The sequence below is a fragment of the Schistocerca serialis genome, chromosome 2 (assembly GCF_023864345.2).
Source record: "Schistocerca serialis cubense isolate TAMUIC-IGC-003099 chromosome 2, iqSchSeri2.2, whole genome shotgun sequence".
In the NCBI taxonomy this organism is placed as follows: domain Eukaryota; kingdom Metazoa; phylum Arthropoda; class Insecta; order Orthoptera; family Acrididae; genus Schistocerca; species Schistocerca serialis.
The window spans coordinates 231,570,129-231,586,383 of record NC_064639.1 but is presented as its reverse complement, the minus strand read 5'-3'; the positions used below and the strand labels follow the sequence as shown (position 1 = coordinate 231,586,383).

The 16,255-nt window shown below is 44.2% G+C and overlaps 1 protein-coding gene across 1 annotated transcript in view; it reads right to left on the bottom strand.

The window, feature by feature from the left end:
• LOC126455495 (dehydrogenase/reductase SDR family member 11-like) overlaps nt 1-16,255 on the bottom strand; it is a 66,234-nt gene that overhangs the window by 29,792 nt on the left and 20,187 nt on the right. The window contains exons 2-4 of the mRNA XM_050091246.1: nt 11,808-11,813; nt 3,347-3,509; nt 1,644-1,773 (exon numbers count right to left, since the gene is read on the bottom strand). Coding sequence (XP_049947203.1) covers nt 1,644-1,773; nt 3,347-3,509; nt 11,808-11,813 — 299 coding nt within the window. The remainder of the gene's footprint in view (nt 1-1,643; nt 1,774-3,346; nt 3,510-11,807; nt 11,814-16,255) is intronic.

The window sequence follows — 16,255 nt, the reverse complement described above, 5'->3', positions numbered from 1 at the left end:
TATCACCGCTGCGGAGCTGCTCTTCTTTAACAGCAAGTATGTTAAGTACCAATTGTTTAATCGCAGAGCCGTTGCTGCTAGTACCAGCAAGGGTAGAGGCTTTCTTAAATTCGATGTTAATTAACATCAACCACTTAACTCTTTGCGTCTTATAAACGGTGGCGTGATTTCGAGTCATATCATACGCGTTTTGCCAATATCAAATTTAGATTAATGAATAGTAGTTACCGTTTTATGTCTATACGCGTTCTCTTTGCATTGTTTGTTTGAGAGTTGTTTTTATAACAGACTTGTCATAAATGGTTCAAATGGCTCTGAGCACTATGGGACTAAACTGCTGTGGTCATCAGTCCCCTAGAACTAAGAACTACTTAAACCTAACTAACCTAATGATATCACACTCATCCATGCTCGAGGCAGGATTCGAATCTGCGACCGTAGCGGTCGCGCGATTCCAGACTGTAGCGCCTAGAACCGCTCGGCCACTCCGGCCGGCCAACTTGTCATCAGCATCCAGTAGATTAGAATTAGATTTCAAATACAGACCTTCATTAAGTTACAGTGGAGTATTGTCACAATCTTGGAAGATAACCTACACGTCACCCGCGGTTGCAGATTGTCAATGGCAGAGCTAATTTAATTCACCTTTTTTGTGTGAACAGACCATTTTACAGAGCAAACAAGCCTCCGAACCCTAAGTCCTATGAAGAATCGTCGGCGCCCAACTATTTAGTGCCTAGTGGTAGACTCACTGTCCTTCCGCCTCTTTCTGTAGATGCAGACGACAACAGCGTGTGAACATTTCAGCGGCTTCACCGTTCTCGAGATACTCGTTTACAAGCTCTGCGAAATACTAATCTGCCCTTTTCCAAATCTCAATGGATTTCCCCATTTGCAGCCCATATCTTCGATAGGTTGATCCCCAATACATTTGTTACCGTGTCATGCGCCCGCAAAGCCACCTGGCGGCATAGAACGTCACGGTGGACAACTGTCATAATGGTTTGGCTGATCAGTGTATGACTGTGTGTCCCAAGCGATCTATGGTGAAATTATCACATGACGCTAGTTGCGGAAGAGATAAATTTTGGTATGTAATTCGCTGGAGGAATCCTAATACAATGGACCAGCCACGAAAACCATAACTTACAAAAAGCTCCACCAGTCCCTGAGCGTTGCCTGTGTATCTAGTACGACCCTTACCTTCTTCGATAAATAAAGAACATAGAATAAATTGAAAAGAGTGTCTCTTTTAGCCATCAGTGTATTTAGTGGGCACGGCGCAGGAGAACTCCGAACCAAACTCATTGTTGTACATTGAAACATATATTTGGTACACGATGAAGAAGAGTACTGTAATCCAAGAAGGATCAAGAACCTTATTACTTTCTCCGTAAAGTATCTGACGAAATGATCTCCATGTCAGAGCTTCCGCAGGTTTGAATGCAGAATTCAAGCGTGGGGTAGTCTTCAGGTCACCAGACACCATCATTCTAATGAAGTAACGGATGTCGATGTTTATCGGATTCCCAGAAGCCTAATACAACATCTTCGCTGACTGTCACATGCTGAATGGCTGTATTCTGAAGAACACTTTTATACAGTCTCAAGAAAAGTATCGCTATAAACGCTTTGAAGTGTACCTGCTTATATGGATGATGAAGCCGTCGTCGACACCCCTGTCCAGCATGCTCTGGACGGCCTCCCTGGTGCAGATAGACAGCCCCAGCACATTGACGTCCAGTATGCGCTTCCACTCGGCTGTCTGTCCAGCTGGAAACAGAGGATGCCACCACGATCAGTCAGCAACAAACCGAAGGACGTGGACTGTATTAAAACCGTGTTAACTGACTCATCTTTCGAGGTGCTTATGCATTAAAGGCCCTGTATATAATGAAGCTACGCAGCACAGCCATAAATTAAATTGTAGTGACTGAGCATCATTGTTGAAGCTTATTCCGTAATCCTCGTTGAAAGAATTCGGATAAACTGTTGTATCTACTTCTTCAACTCAAAATGTTATCAAATCGCGGACGCTTGGAACTGTCTTTTATGGGTTATAACGCGTAAAAGATGAAGGATGTCACATGTGGACTGTGCAGTGGGTAAGGGATCTTGATCCTTTCCAAGAAGGTGGCAGATTCGCTGCCAAAGATTCTTGCAGTTGGGCATTACCACTGTGAAATTGTATCGTTTCGTGTTCTTGTGTAATCTCCCCCTTCGTTGATGTCTTTATGATTGTTAAAGGTGAATGTAATTCTAGCTATTTATAAACAGCGGCGTTACAGAAAATCAAGAACTACATCCTTTTCGTTCCAGAAGTAGTCACAATGAATTTTTTTGAGCTGGCTGCCGTTTGCACTTAATTAGTATTCTGCAGGAGCTAAGTCACTAGTACCTGGACTTATTTCATTCTGCATCATGAATACGGGATACAGAGTAGTCAGAAACAGTCTGAAAACCTTTTAAGGGTGTTATGAAACGGATACAATGCTTTGCGCTGTCTCCAAAATAATAAGCTTTGAAGTTAGCCGAGCAGGCCGTTGACCCCGCATATTCAAGCGGGCCGCCAGTTACATTCATTGTCAGTTGTTATAGCATAGATGACCTCTTATGGGACGGCCCTGTCTTCGGCTTTAGTTCGATCTTTACCACTGTCCCATGTCCAATTATTACGTCGCTTGTGTGTGTGTGTGTGTGTGTGTGTGTGTGTGTGTGTGTGTGTGTATGTGTGTGCCAACTGCGGAATTCCTCGTGCTTATTTTTCGTTCAAATTCCGCGAGCTCTGAACAATAGCTACGTGTCCTATCGCTTGTCTCAGCAGCGTGTTTCTGTATCAAAATGCCACTGCCTCAACTGCCAGCCTGTGTACACCCAAGGCTATTGATTTGCTTTGGTTATGTGATGTGCAACTGGCCTCACGATCTGCCTTATCACTATGTACTGTCTGTGTTATTTCGTCATTGCACTGCCTCATCCGCCACCTGTGAACATGTTAGACTAGTTGCTTGCTTTCGCAATTTTCTCAAGGCACCTTACGATCCCTTCGACATTAACTGAGCATTTTACAGTCTGTGAACTGAACAATTCTTTATCAAAAAGTGTGTCAATATTTTGTGGGAACTTTGCTTCTTATGCTACATGCAGTTTGTATTACACGAGATGAATAAGACATTCAGTCGTGGCAAGAGAGAATCAGAAAGCTTATAAGAAGTCTTTTCAGCACAATATCTGTCCGTGCTTTACTATCTGTCCACATAAACCTCAAACCTCTTTCCATGTTCTTTGTCGTAACATGACGTGTCGTGGTTCTTGCTTGAATGGAAGCGAACTGTGGCTCACTTACTTGACGGAAGACTCTCTCTGCAAATGCCGGCGTTGTTGATAAGGACATCGACTCCTCCTAAATTCTCTTTAATCCATTTGAAGGCGCATAGAATACCCTCCTCGCTGCTAACGTCACCCTGCAATGGATACAGCGTACCCGGAGCATCCTTCAGTTCTAGAGCCTGCAAGAAATAAATGACAGGTTAGTAGAATCTGCACAGGATAGCAGGAGGAAGATCAACTTTGCCATCAGGAGAAAGATCACGATTGTCATTTAACTAACTTCCAGTCTACACAAGTGAGTGTCATCAGTACAGGAACAAAGAAGCCGTTGCCACGAAGGGTGAAAATACATCTGTATCTTTTCCGAGAATGGCGAAGTACATGAACACATGTAGAATCATTTAATTTTATCACGTATATAAAGAAACTGAACGTAGCCATTCACTGTTAAGCTTTTACCACTAACTAATCGGGTTAAAGCACCAATCAGGTAAAGATTCAAAAATTTACATTTTCAGAATTCTTCAAACAACTTAGAGCTAATCAAAATGAAAAAGTCAACAATTTTGAGAACATCACTTAGTGTTCTGCTAGCTGTTATACCTTACCTAGTGCACCAGAAACTACAGTCACGGAAAAAATCGCAACACCAAAAAAATGATAAAAGTAGAGTACTGAAACTTCCGAAATACGTTTGTCTAGGTGACATATTTAACTGAAAATAAAATTAGAAGGAAGGTCAGATTTGGCCGTAATTTTGATGATCTATTAACAGCAAAATCGATTTTTGATCACATAATGATCATCTTCAGTGCTGGAAGCTTAACATTTCACATAGCGATCAATGAATAAGAAAAGACGACAAATACACCTGAGTATAAACCAGCTGTTGGTAAGAACATAACTTTAGCGTAGAAATTAAAGCTCGTGGGCACTGGTGTAACTAGACATAGTAATAGAAGCTATCTTTCTTTATTCGTGTCAGAGGTACACTAAAATGAACACATATACAATACATACAAAGAAAACTATACAGTATTCGCCCAGAATTGGGCAACTTTGATAGCATTGGGTGCTGCAGACGTTAAGTCCTTCATGCTACCGCTCGTTGGGCATGAGTTACATTTTAAGAGATGCCGGGTTGTCTGCAGTTCAATTCGCACAGTGTTGCGTTGGCAGTTGGCAGATGGAAGTTCCATTTAAGGAGATGGTCCCTCGATCTTGCTACTTCGGTCCGTAGTCTGTTCAAGGACTGCCAAATGACCCACTTCTCCATATGTCCCGGCGGCAGGGATTCTTGTGGTGTCATCCAGTTTGACAGGTGTTGGCATCTTTCTCTCCAATTGGTGAGTCGGGTAGCCGCAGCTGATCCTTCTAAGGGCTGTGAAGTTGTTAGGAATCTCTTCCCAGACTTCAGTCTTGGTTTGGCAGGTTGATGTGGGTGTGAGGTCACTGTATGTGATTTATGCCTCTCGATGTTAGCGGCGACCTCTCTTCTGATGTCACATGGAGCAATCCCAGCGAGTCATTGAATTTTGTCTATGAGGGTTGGCTTTAGGCAGCCTGTAACTATCCTACAGCTGTCCTTTAAGGCTACATCAACCTGCTTTGCATGTACTGAGTTGTACCACTCTGGGCTGGCATACTCTCCTGCTGAAGCCGCTGTTTACTGTGATTGTTTCATAGCTCCTGTTACTGCTAGTAACTAGACACAAGTGCCTACGAGCTTTAATTTGTACGCTAAACGTATGTTCTTACCAACAGCTGGTTTATCCTCAGGTGTACTTGTGGTCTCTTGTTTCTTATTCACTGATCGCTATGTGAAATGTTAAACTTCCAGCACTGAAAATGATCATTATGTGATCGAAAATCGATTTTGCTGTTAATAAATCAACAAGATTACAGCCAATGCTGATCTTCCTTGTAATTTTATTTATCATGTAGTCGTTGTGCACACAGCACTCTATGGAGTCGCCAATCAATAATATTTAACTGAGTAACACTGTGGGATCACAGGTTAATGTAAGCTCGAGATAAGCCATTCTAAATGTGAAATTCTGGTACATTAATAAACCGTGTAACCGCTAGACTGTTGAATGTAAGCATTCAAAAGTGCATGTATTGTATCGTGCAGGTGCTGTAGGACACCTTGCAGGCTTTAGTTCCATGGCTGTTACACTTGGTCGGTCATTGGAGGGACGGTTAATGTCGTTTGTGCATGACGCTGGAATTGTCGGCCGATGATGTCCCGTATGTACGTAATTGCAGGAAGATCTACTGATCGAACAGGCGAAGGTAACATGACGACACTTTGTAGAGCATACAGGATTACAAAAATATGTGGACGAGCGTTGTCCTGTTGGAAAACATGCCTTGTAATGCTATTCATGAATGGGAGCAACGGGTAGACTCACCAGACTGACGTACAAATTTGTAATCAGGGTGCGTGAGATAACCACGAGAGGGCTCCTGCTCTATTACGAAGTCGCACCTTACAGCACAACTCCAGTTGTAAGTCTTTGTGTCCAGCATGCAGACAGGATGGTTGCTGGCCCTAAACAGGCCTCCTTCTAACCGACACCCCGAAGCAGCACCAGCTTTCATCAGAAAACACAACAGATCTGCACCCAGCCCTACAACGAACTCTTGCTTGACACCACTAAAGTCCCAAGCGGTGGTAGTTTGGAGTCAGTGCAAATCATGCTACAGGGTGCCTGGTTCGGAGCTGTCCTTGATGTAACAGATTTGTAACTTCATTGTGTGATTGTGGTGCCAACTGTTGCATGCAGGACGACGTGCAGGAGCCATACGCTGAAAAAGCTGGTCTACCCTCTCGGTTGTGCCACGTGGCCGCCCGGAGGCCCACCTTCTTGCGACAGTACATTTCTAAGACCACCGCTGCCAGCCATCATATACAGTGGCTATGTTCCTGCTAGTCTTTCTGCAGTATTGCAGAAGTAACATCCAGCATCACGTAGCCCTATTACACGACCTCGTTCAAACTCAGTGAGATATTGATAACGGCGTCTTTGTCGCTTTAAAGGCATTCTTGACTAACATCAACTAAACACGTCGAACCGCCAAGTTAACTAACGATTACGACTGTTAAGCGTGTATCTGAAGAAAACCTGTTTGCATCCTCGTAGTGCTGTTAGCGCCACTCTTCAGCGAAATTTGAGTCGACATCATCTTTCATATGTCGAAACACGCCTACCAACTATCGTGTCACGAAACTTGTTCTCGGTGTTGTGATCTATTTGCGTCAGTCTGTAACTTCACCTTTTCATCTGACCAATAACCGCAATTTGCGTAGGGTATTAACTACACTACCATATGTGGAAATTGCAACACCAAGAAGGAAACGCATGAATTCAATTAAATTAATACCACAGATTAGGTACATGGCAAGTAACAAATGATTACCTTTTCAAATCTGTACACGTCCTTTGAGCCCTACTATTCAGTATGTCGTGCGGCCACCATGCACTGCAATGAGAGCTGCTGTAGTCCATGGCATTGAATCAATAAGGATCTGAATACGTTCCTGAGGGATTTCCCTCCATGCAGTTTGTATCCGAGCCCACAAATCCGTGACAAAAGTTACTGGAGGACCGTGAGGCACCAGGTGCCGACCAACCACATCCCAGACATGTTCCATGGGCGACATGTCTGGCGAACGTGCAGGTCATGGAAGCAATGATACCTGTCGCTCTTCGAAGAAGACCTGTACCTTCCTCGCAATATATGGCCGGGCATTGTCCTGTTAAAATGTGGCTTGTGCAGCTGCCTGAAGCAGAGGGAGTACCTCAGGCTTCACAACCCCCGTTAGGTACTTGTTGCTGTTCAAAGTCTCCACAACACGTACGAGGCGAAAACGGTTGTTGTAACCAATTGCACCCCAAATCATCACAAATGGTGTTTGACCGCTGTGCCGCTCCATAATGTAGCCCTCCAGGTTGGGCTCACCACGGTACTGCCGGTGACGTATGCGGCCATCACTGTAGGACACGTTGAAGCGGGACTCATCCGAAAAGATTACATGTTGCCACTCAGCACCTCGGTGACGGTGTTCATGTGCCCAGTGCAGTCGGAGGAGCTTGTGCTTCCTGCACAATAGAAGCCGACGTAATGGTATGCGTGCAACCAGTCCAGCCTGCAGCAGACGGCGATGAACCATCGATGCAGACAAGTTCACACCTGTTGCATTGCTCCAGTGACGAACCAACAATGTGGATGACGCTGTACGATCCGTAATGGTCATGCGGACAAATTGACGGCCATCTCTTGCTGTGGTCATGTTCCGTGGTCCAGTTCCCGCTCGTCACTGCGTACGACCTTCCTCTACCCACTGCTTCCACACACGCATCATTGTTGTAATATCATGTCCTGTGTGAGCCGAACTGTCACGGCATGACAACCCCGTTTCCCGGAGACCGACCACTCTGCCCCGTTCAAACTCGCTCACATGCCGATGTGGCTCACTTTTATCGTCGACGAGGCATAGTGGCACTCACTGTATTGTTTCCACCTTGTGTGACGGCTCTGCACCGACTACACTTGGCGCAACACCGACCCTGGCGGACCGACACGAGAGGGCTCTGCTCGGCCTACGTGTACCCCGTCTCGCTGCAAAGCGTATCGAGTATTGCTTTCACACCCGTCGCCACATCCACGAAGCGTGGCGCTATTCGGGTAATTCCTTCTCGGTGTAGCACTTTTCACAAACGACAGTGTATATCCATTGTGGCATTTTATTGCAATGGAAATGAGTGTTCTCAACCTATTAATGGTGAAAATCTTCCGCTTCAGACTAGAAGCTGTTAGTTTTCTCAGTTCCCAATTTCCATGGAGTTAATGTCGCAACATAACGTTGACAACCCTGCCACTGTCTCGGCTCAAGCAGTTGGTAGTTGTCATGTTGAAGAAGGGATACTGAAGTGTGTGTCAGTTGTTGCTCCTGTTTGGCAAACTGATGCGACCATTGTCTCTTACTTTACTGTCGCCAGTAACATCGATTTATGGAGTTCTTGCGATGTAGCAAGATATCTTAGGACGTCCAGCGCTAGACAGTACCGAGCGAGGTGGCGCAGTGGTTAGACAATGGACTCGCATTCGGGAGGACGACGGTTCAATCCCGGTTCCGGCCGTCCTGATTTAGGTTTTCCGAGATTTCCATAAATCGCTCCAGGAAAATGCCGGGGTGGTTCCTTTCAAAGGGCACGACCGACATCCTTCCCTGTCCTTCCCTAATCCGATGAGTCCCATGACCTCGCTGTCTGGTCTCCTTCCCCAAACAACCCAACCCCAACCCAGTGCTAGATAGTTTGCTGTTTACCTCGAAGCAGCTCTCGCAGCAGGCAACTGTGTGCTCATGGGATCGGTACTCAAGAAGAGCCCGTCGGCTTGTTTCGTACTATGTGACCTGTCAGAAAGTAGTTTAGCTATTAGCACGCTGTTTTGTATGGACAGCGAACAGAAGCGGCCATGTAAAGAAAATCGAATTTACTAATATCTGTCTTATAGCTTCTGCAAGGATGCCTGGTGTGTTCGAGCCACCTGTAAATAACTTTTTGCTGTGAGCCGTATCATTTATTTTATGTTGAGTCCCCAAGTGACTCCATGATATTGCCGCTTTGTAATTTCATTATCTTGTACTGAATAGTGAAAGTGAATTACTTGATACCACATTTCCACAGTTCAGAGTGATGTGTTGGCAGAAGAGCCAACACCGTGTTGCTAGAGGAGGCCGAAATGCACGCGTTTAACCTCACGCAGACTGGCGTGAGGTCTGGAACAGTTAAAGTAGTTATACTATGAAGAAAAGAACGTAGCGGCTGGAATACTTAACTTTAATCCATAATTGGAGAACATCGCTCTTGATGATACATTAATTATAATCTCAATATAAACTGGTAATGGCGCCTTGCTAGATCGTAGCAAATGACGTAGCTGAAGGCTATGCTAACTATCGTCTCGGCAAATGAGAGCGTATTTGTCAGTGTAGCATCGCTAGCAAAGTCTGCTGTACAACTGGGGCGAGTGCTAGGACGTCTCTCTAGACCTGCCGTGTGGCGGTGCTCGGTCTGCAATCACTGACAGTGGCGACACGCGGGTCCGAGGTATACTACCGGACCGCGGCCGATTTAAAGGCTACCACCTAGCAAGTGTGGTGTCTGGCGGTGACACCACACAGAGAGTATTGACATTGGACCGAAATTCGCAGATGGAAAAACAAATCGTATCACGAAGGAGACGTACCACACAAACGTTAGTTGCTAAGCGTGTTTCTACATGTGAAAGGTGACGTCTATTAAAATTTCGCTCCAATCGCGTAAGACTGGTGCTGCTATCGTCACTCTGAGGATACAAGTCAGGTTTGGTTCAAATACACGCTGTAATAGTCGCAAGCGTTAGTTACATTTGAGACTGGACGTGCTGATTTCATATTAGTCAAGAACGCCTTTAAGACAACAAAGACGCCATTGCCAACACTGAGGGTCACGGAAAGCTGGGTGTTCCTTCCGCGATAATGCAGAAAGACTTATCAGGAACCTAGAAACTGCACGTAATTGCTGGCTGCGGTGGTCACGTGAATGTACAGTCGCGAGAAGGCCGGGTTCCAGACAGCCAAGTGGCACTAACAGGAGAGAAGACCTTCGGCTTATGGCTCTGACGCATCGGACTGCATCTGCGGCAGCTATATGACCAGCAGTTGACACCACAGTGACACAACGAAATGTTGCAAATCGGTTACTTCAAGGACAGCTCCGAGCCACTCGTAATGTAGCGTGCACTTCATTGGTCCCAAACCACTGTCATTTGCAATTTCAGCGGTGTCAAACAAAAGCTCATTGGATGGCAGGGTGAAGGTCTGTTGTGTTTTCTGTTGAAAACTGGTTCTGACTCGATGTCACTGATGGCCGTATGTTGGTTAGAAGGAAGCTGGACGTTGGAACTTCACCTGGAGTTTTAGTCTGATGTGCGATTTCGTATGACAGCAGGAGCACTCTCTTGATTAGCCCACACACCCTGACTGCAAATTTGTAAGTCCATCTGCTGATTCGACCTGTGGCACTGTTCTTCTGTTCTTGTAACGGAACGTGCTCTACAAAGTGTCTACATCTACATCTACATGGATACTTGGCAAATCACATTTAACTGCCTGGCAGAGGGTTCATCGAACCACCTACACAGCTCTCTGTTATTCCAATCTTGTATAGCACGGGGAAAGAATCAACACCTATATCTTTCCGTGAAAGCTCTGATTTCCATCATTTTATCGTGGTGATCGTTCCTCCCTATGTAGATAGGTATCAACAAAATATTTTCGCTTTCGGAGGAGAAAGTTGGTGACTGGTATTTCGTGAGAAGATTCCGTCGCAACGAAAAACGCCTTTCTTTGAATGATGTCCAGCCCAAAACCTGTATCATTTCTGTTACACTCTCTCGCATATTTCGTGATAATACAAAACGTGCTGCCTTTCTTTGAACTTTTACGATGTACTCCGTTAGTCCCATCTGGTAAGGATCCCACAAGGCGCAGTAGTAGTCTAAAAGAGGATGGACAAGTGTAGTGTAGGCAGTCTCCTTAGTAGGTCTGTTACATTTTCTAAGTGTCCTGCCAATAAAACGCAGTCTTCTGTGTGTGTTCCTTCCAATTTAAGTTGTTCATAATCGTAATACCTAGGTATTTAGATGAATTTATGGCTTTTAGATTAGACTGATTTATCGTGTAACTGAAGTTTAACGAGTTCCTTTTAGCACTCATATGGATGACCTCACACTTTTCGTTATTTAGGGTCAACTGCCACTTTTCTTACCATTCAGATTTTTTTTGTAGTTTGTTTTGATCTTCTGATGACTTTATTAGTCAATAAACGACAGCGTCATCTGCAAACAACCTAAGACGGCTGCTCAGATTGTCTCCCAAATCGCTTATATAGATAAGGAACAGCAAAGGGCCTATAACACTACATTGGGGAACGTTAGAAATCACTTCTGTTTTACTCAATGACGTTCCGCCAATTACTACCAACTGTGTCGACATGTTGCCTTAGAATACTCGATCACATATGAGACGTCAACGGACAACTCCAGCGTCATCCACAAACAGCATTAACCGCCCCTGTATTGACAGACCAAGTGCAACAGGCTTGGAATTCCATCCCACAAGCTAATGTCCGGCACTCGTACAACACAATGCATACATATTTGCATGCTTCTATTCAGCATTCTGGCGGTAAAACTAGTTAGTAATGTACTAGCATTTCACATTTGTAATGGCTTATCGAAATCTTATACTAACCTGCGATATTGGACTTAAAGATGTTACCCAGAGAAATATTCCTAAAATTTCATCACTGTACATTAATTGTATGTTGGTGTTGTAGTTTTCGTCCTTCAGTGTATATTCCACGAACGTGCACTGGAATACTATATTGATAACCCTTGTATAGCCACAATAGCTAATTTCCAACATTTTCCTACGGAATGGAACCAAGTGGACTGTCTAAAGCAGAGGCCTCGCCTGTACGGCGCAGGGCGCACCTCAAGTCTGCACCATCTGTGAAGACGAGTAAGGCTGCCCATGTGTTCACTATAGGCCAGAAGCAGCTACAGGGATAGCAGAGTACATGTGGAACACACTTTCGTGAGTGTTAAGCTAAATTCCCCAAGATCTCCGGACAAAAATTCGTAATGTGAGAACCCAGTTATTGAAAACGATGTAATATCAAGTTCGGGACGTGAGACTCTTGAACTGTTAGCTGTCAACTGCCGTAGCTCGAGTTTCAAATAACTCTCACATAATACTAAACACATAGCTCACCAGTAAGGGGATAGAAACTCTCCTCGCGGTTGACCAAGAAAAAAATATTAGCTCACGCGAAGTGCAAATTAAACGTAACTACGAATACACGCAAACGAAAGTAACTAACGATGGTGGGGGTAGTTTGATAACTGATTGCTTGCAAAAGATGCCAGAATTAGACTCGCCTGACGTACAGTCATTCAACATAGCCTAAATTGAATTACACGGATGTAGCTCAAGCATACCTCATCAGGTAACTGCTCCGAAAAATTAGTTCGACAGCCAATACGTGACAGAGAAACTTTAGGGGTGCTGACAACAAGAACGGAATATGATCTTGCGACCGTCGACAGACAGTGACTGGTGACCATGGTTAGCAATGCTGGTCACCAAGAAGAAAATATTTGTAAAGAACGCAAGAGGATCATTCGCAAATGATGGAACCGATAGACAGTCCTACGTAGAAGACTCAATTGAACACTTACTCATAATTCAAGAACAGTAGACGAGTTGTTACTAACGTTCAGACCCAATATAAAATCGCTATGTGGGTAATAAAAAGACGACGATGACTGCCTTGCCTAAATAGTAATCCTAAATTCTGAAAACTACTGCAAACTGAATGTTGTTACACTCTCGCTAAGCTACAAATATCTCTCAACACTGTCGCAGACTTATTGGCAGCGCATTGTTTTACACGAAATAACGGCAGGTCTTTTTGTTATATGTTAGCTCTCGAAGAAAGTTGCTGTACAATATTGACATAGACCCTAATAAGTTTTAATCTGGGGGAAGTGATAGATTCAGTAATTCAAGTTGCGGTAACTGCACAGAACAGTCTTGTTTTCACGTCATGCAGAGGGCCTTGACATAGCTGATCAACATCTTCCAGAACTTTGAAGGTTGCTGTTGTTAAGAGTTCACGTGCTCTGATAAATCCATCCACAATTCATCAGAAAAATGTGAGCATTTCAAGCCTCTCCATCACACACAGACTGCAGTAAGCAGTTGCAGTACCACCGTCTAGTGGTCAGCTGTTTTTCTACTCATTTTAATAATAACTGTTTGGCTACTCTCCTGAGTAATTTATTTAACGATCGCTTTAATAGCTTTGAAGCCAAATCATCAGATTAGATGACTAAAACCGATACGCCATATGCTGTAATCTAAAGTACGTGTCGGAGCGAGTATGCTGACTGAGAACATCCAACTATATGCTCAAATTATGTCTACGCTCGCACTCCACAAGTCACCATACGGCGCACACTGGAAGGTATTCTATACCACTGAAAGTCATTCCCTTTCCAGTTCCACTTGCATATGTAACGAGGGAAATACGACTGTCTGCATACTGTGAATTACTTCGATGTCTTCCATTAATCCGACCCGATGGGAATCCCAAATACTCAGACAGTATTCAATAATGGCTCACACGAGTGTTCTGTACGTGTCCACCTTTATAGACGTACTAAGCTAAGAGATTTCCCCCCAATAACCCGAAGTCGATCAGTCGCCTTCTCTACAACGGCCATTATGAGTTAATTCCATTTCATATCGCTATTCATTTAACAAATAATTACTATTCGCGTCAAGAAGATGCCGATAGTTGTGATTACGGTTATTCCCTTATATTATTTCATTTGTCTAGGAGTCTGATTGAGAATTCACAAGGTACACAAAAAACGGATAGTTTGCCATTTAATGCACGCTGATGATGCCCAGCGAATATAAGCGATTTACCTTTTACTGACTCATGTAGACAAGACTGATCGTGGTGAAAGGAATATAAATGGAATGGGAAAACGATAGGAAAGAAATAATGACTTCCAGCTGCACAGGACATTGCGGCGATACAAGTGCGAGAGTTGAACACTTTTGGCGATAGTGACTTGTACCCAGATTTTCAGATTCTCTAGGTCGTTGCCTTAACCTCCTTGACCGTCCGGAGGCACTTTCCAATAAACCCAAATTCACATCAGAGCGACCACCCCGTCCCTCATTAACCCTCTACTCGCAGATTTGTGATTCCCGTTGGAGTTGGAAGGTTCTTTGTGCACATAAACTGAAAATTTTTCATCAACCAGAAGTCGTGCCCATAGAAGTGTAGGTATGAGTAGTGCCGGTTCTGTCAAGCATGTCTGACATAAGATACCATTCATATCTATAAATCATGTGACGAGAGTATAAAAATTATCTGTTTCCACAAAAAAGCACTCCGTCTTCAGGCCACAAGTGGCCCATCGGGACCATCCGACCGCCGTATCATCCTCAGTTGGGGATGCGGTTAGGAGGGACGTGTGGTCACACACCGCTCTCCCGGTCGTTATGATGGTTTTCTTTGACCGGAGCCGCTTCTATTCGGTCGAGCAGCTCCTCAATTGGCATCACGAGGCTGAGTGCACCCCGAAAAATGGCAACAGCGCATGGCGGCTTGATGGTAACGCATCCAAGTGCCGACCACGCCCGACAGCGTTAAACTTCGGTGATATCACGGGAATCGGTGTATCCACTGCCGCAAGGCCGTTGCCTTCTGTTACAACACACCTCAAATTTCAATGTGTACTGATAACTAGTCACGAAACGCTGAAGGTCACCATATATCAGCAATCGAAATTTTGTAAATCTTTGATCATACACATCTATTACGGCCATCAGACATAAAGAATGCATAACCAACACAACAGAACAGTGAATTTGATGTAACGGGAAAAGGTAACACGGAAATGAAGGAATATTTGTATGTAGTGCTGTGAGTGTAGTAACTGAATGCTACAGTTAAATTAGCCCAAACAACTGTGGTAGGAGAAAAATGTTTCCTTGCTATAATGCCTTGATGTTAGTCACTGCATACTTGCTAATTATCACTTGTTTGATGGAGTGGCACTGTAATAGGAATGTAGCAACACAATAAGTAGTAAAAAATAATATTTATTAAGGGCCTATTACAAGCGGTACTTAATATTGGTACAGTTTGGTGTGTGACACCTGAATCTAACATAATGATGTCTCATTAGTTTCGCTGTTTCTTATTCTCGTGACTGAATGATACTGTTACTGGTCCTAGTGCTCCGTAAGTGGCGACTGCTGAGTCTGAAGGTAGCTTTCAGCGTGTTGTACTGAGCTGACTGCAGGCCTTGCACTGATCTATCTGCTGGTGCGGAGCTGTATGGGTGTCCGTGGGGCAAATTGGGGAAGAATTTCCATGTCCGCCAGCATGAGATAGAAACGATATAGTCTGCGGTTGACAGAGCCTCGTATGGCGGCTATCCACACTATCGGAGGATGTATATGGCAAACTAGAGGAGGTGACGCAGAAGCATGAAGAGGTTCAGGTTGTGGACACCGAGTGGAGGCTGCTGCAGGTAACTGAGTGGCATCAGGTGAGCCAATGGAGGACCTCTCGCGATTTGTTTTGTATCCATTACTTGGTACACAATATCCTTATTCCCTACACTACTGGAAATGCTCTTATCACTAACTGAGGTACCCAGTCGCTGATGGTGGCCTAATCTACCAGCTCTGTTTCTTCCAGAAGTACTAGTCCCAGAAGGTGAGAAGGTGTGTAGGATGACTTTTGTGATGTTTGGAACACGGGAAGGAGGTACTGGCCGAAGTAAAGCTGTGAGAGAGGGTATTTATCCATGCCTGGATAACTCAATACACTGTCTGCAAAAGAAAAGGTTCTGGGACCGAGTCCTCTACCAACATAGTTTTAATCTGCTAGGAAGTTTCAATACTTGTCCTGCTTAATTTCTTCATACATTTTCTCTTAATACACAGGAAACAGAACTGGTAGCGAATGTATAACGCAAGATAATACTTATGCAATACTCATAATTAAACTTCGAGGATGTACCGAGAAGAACTTGCAATATTGTGCATTTATCTGACAATATAAACAGGTGGCTATATGCTTTTTAAATTCCCTCATAATTTTTGTCAGCAGCTCAGATTGAATCAAAACGCAGTTAGACGTGACTGTAATAGTTTTGTTCTATTTTCACTTTGGTAACAGGGTGACAGGGTGGGGCATATGTGGCTCTGTCCTTTGCAGAATTAACTTGTGTGTAGTCATTATGAATAAATGTCTACTACTGACAGCGTCCTATGGTGCTT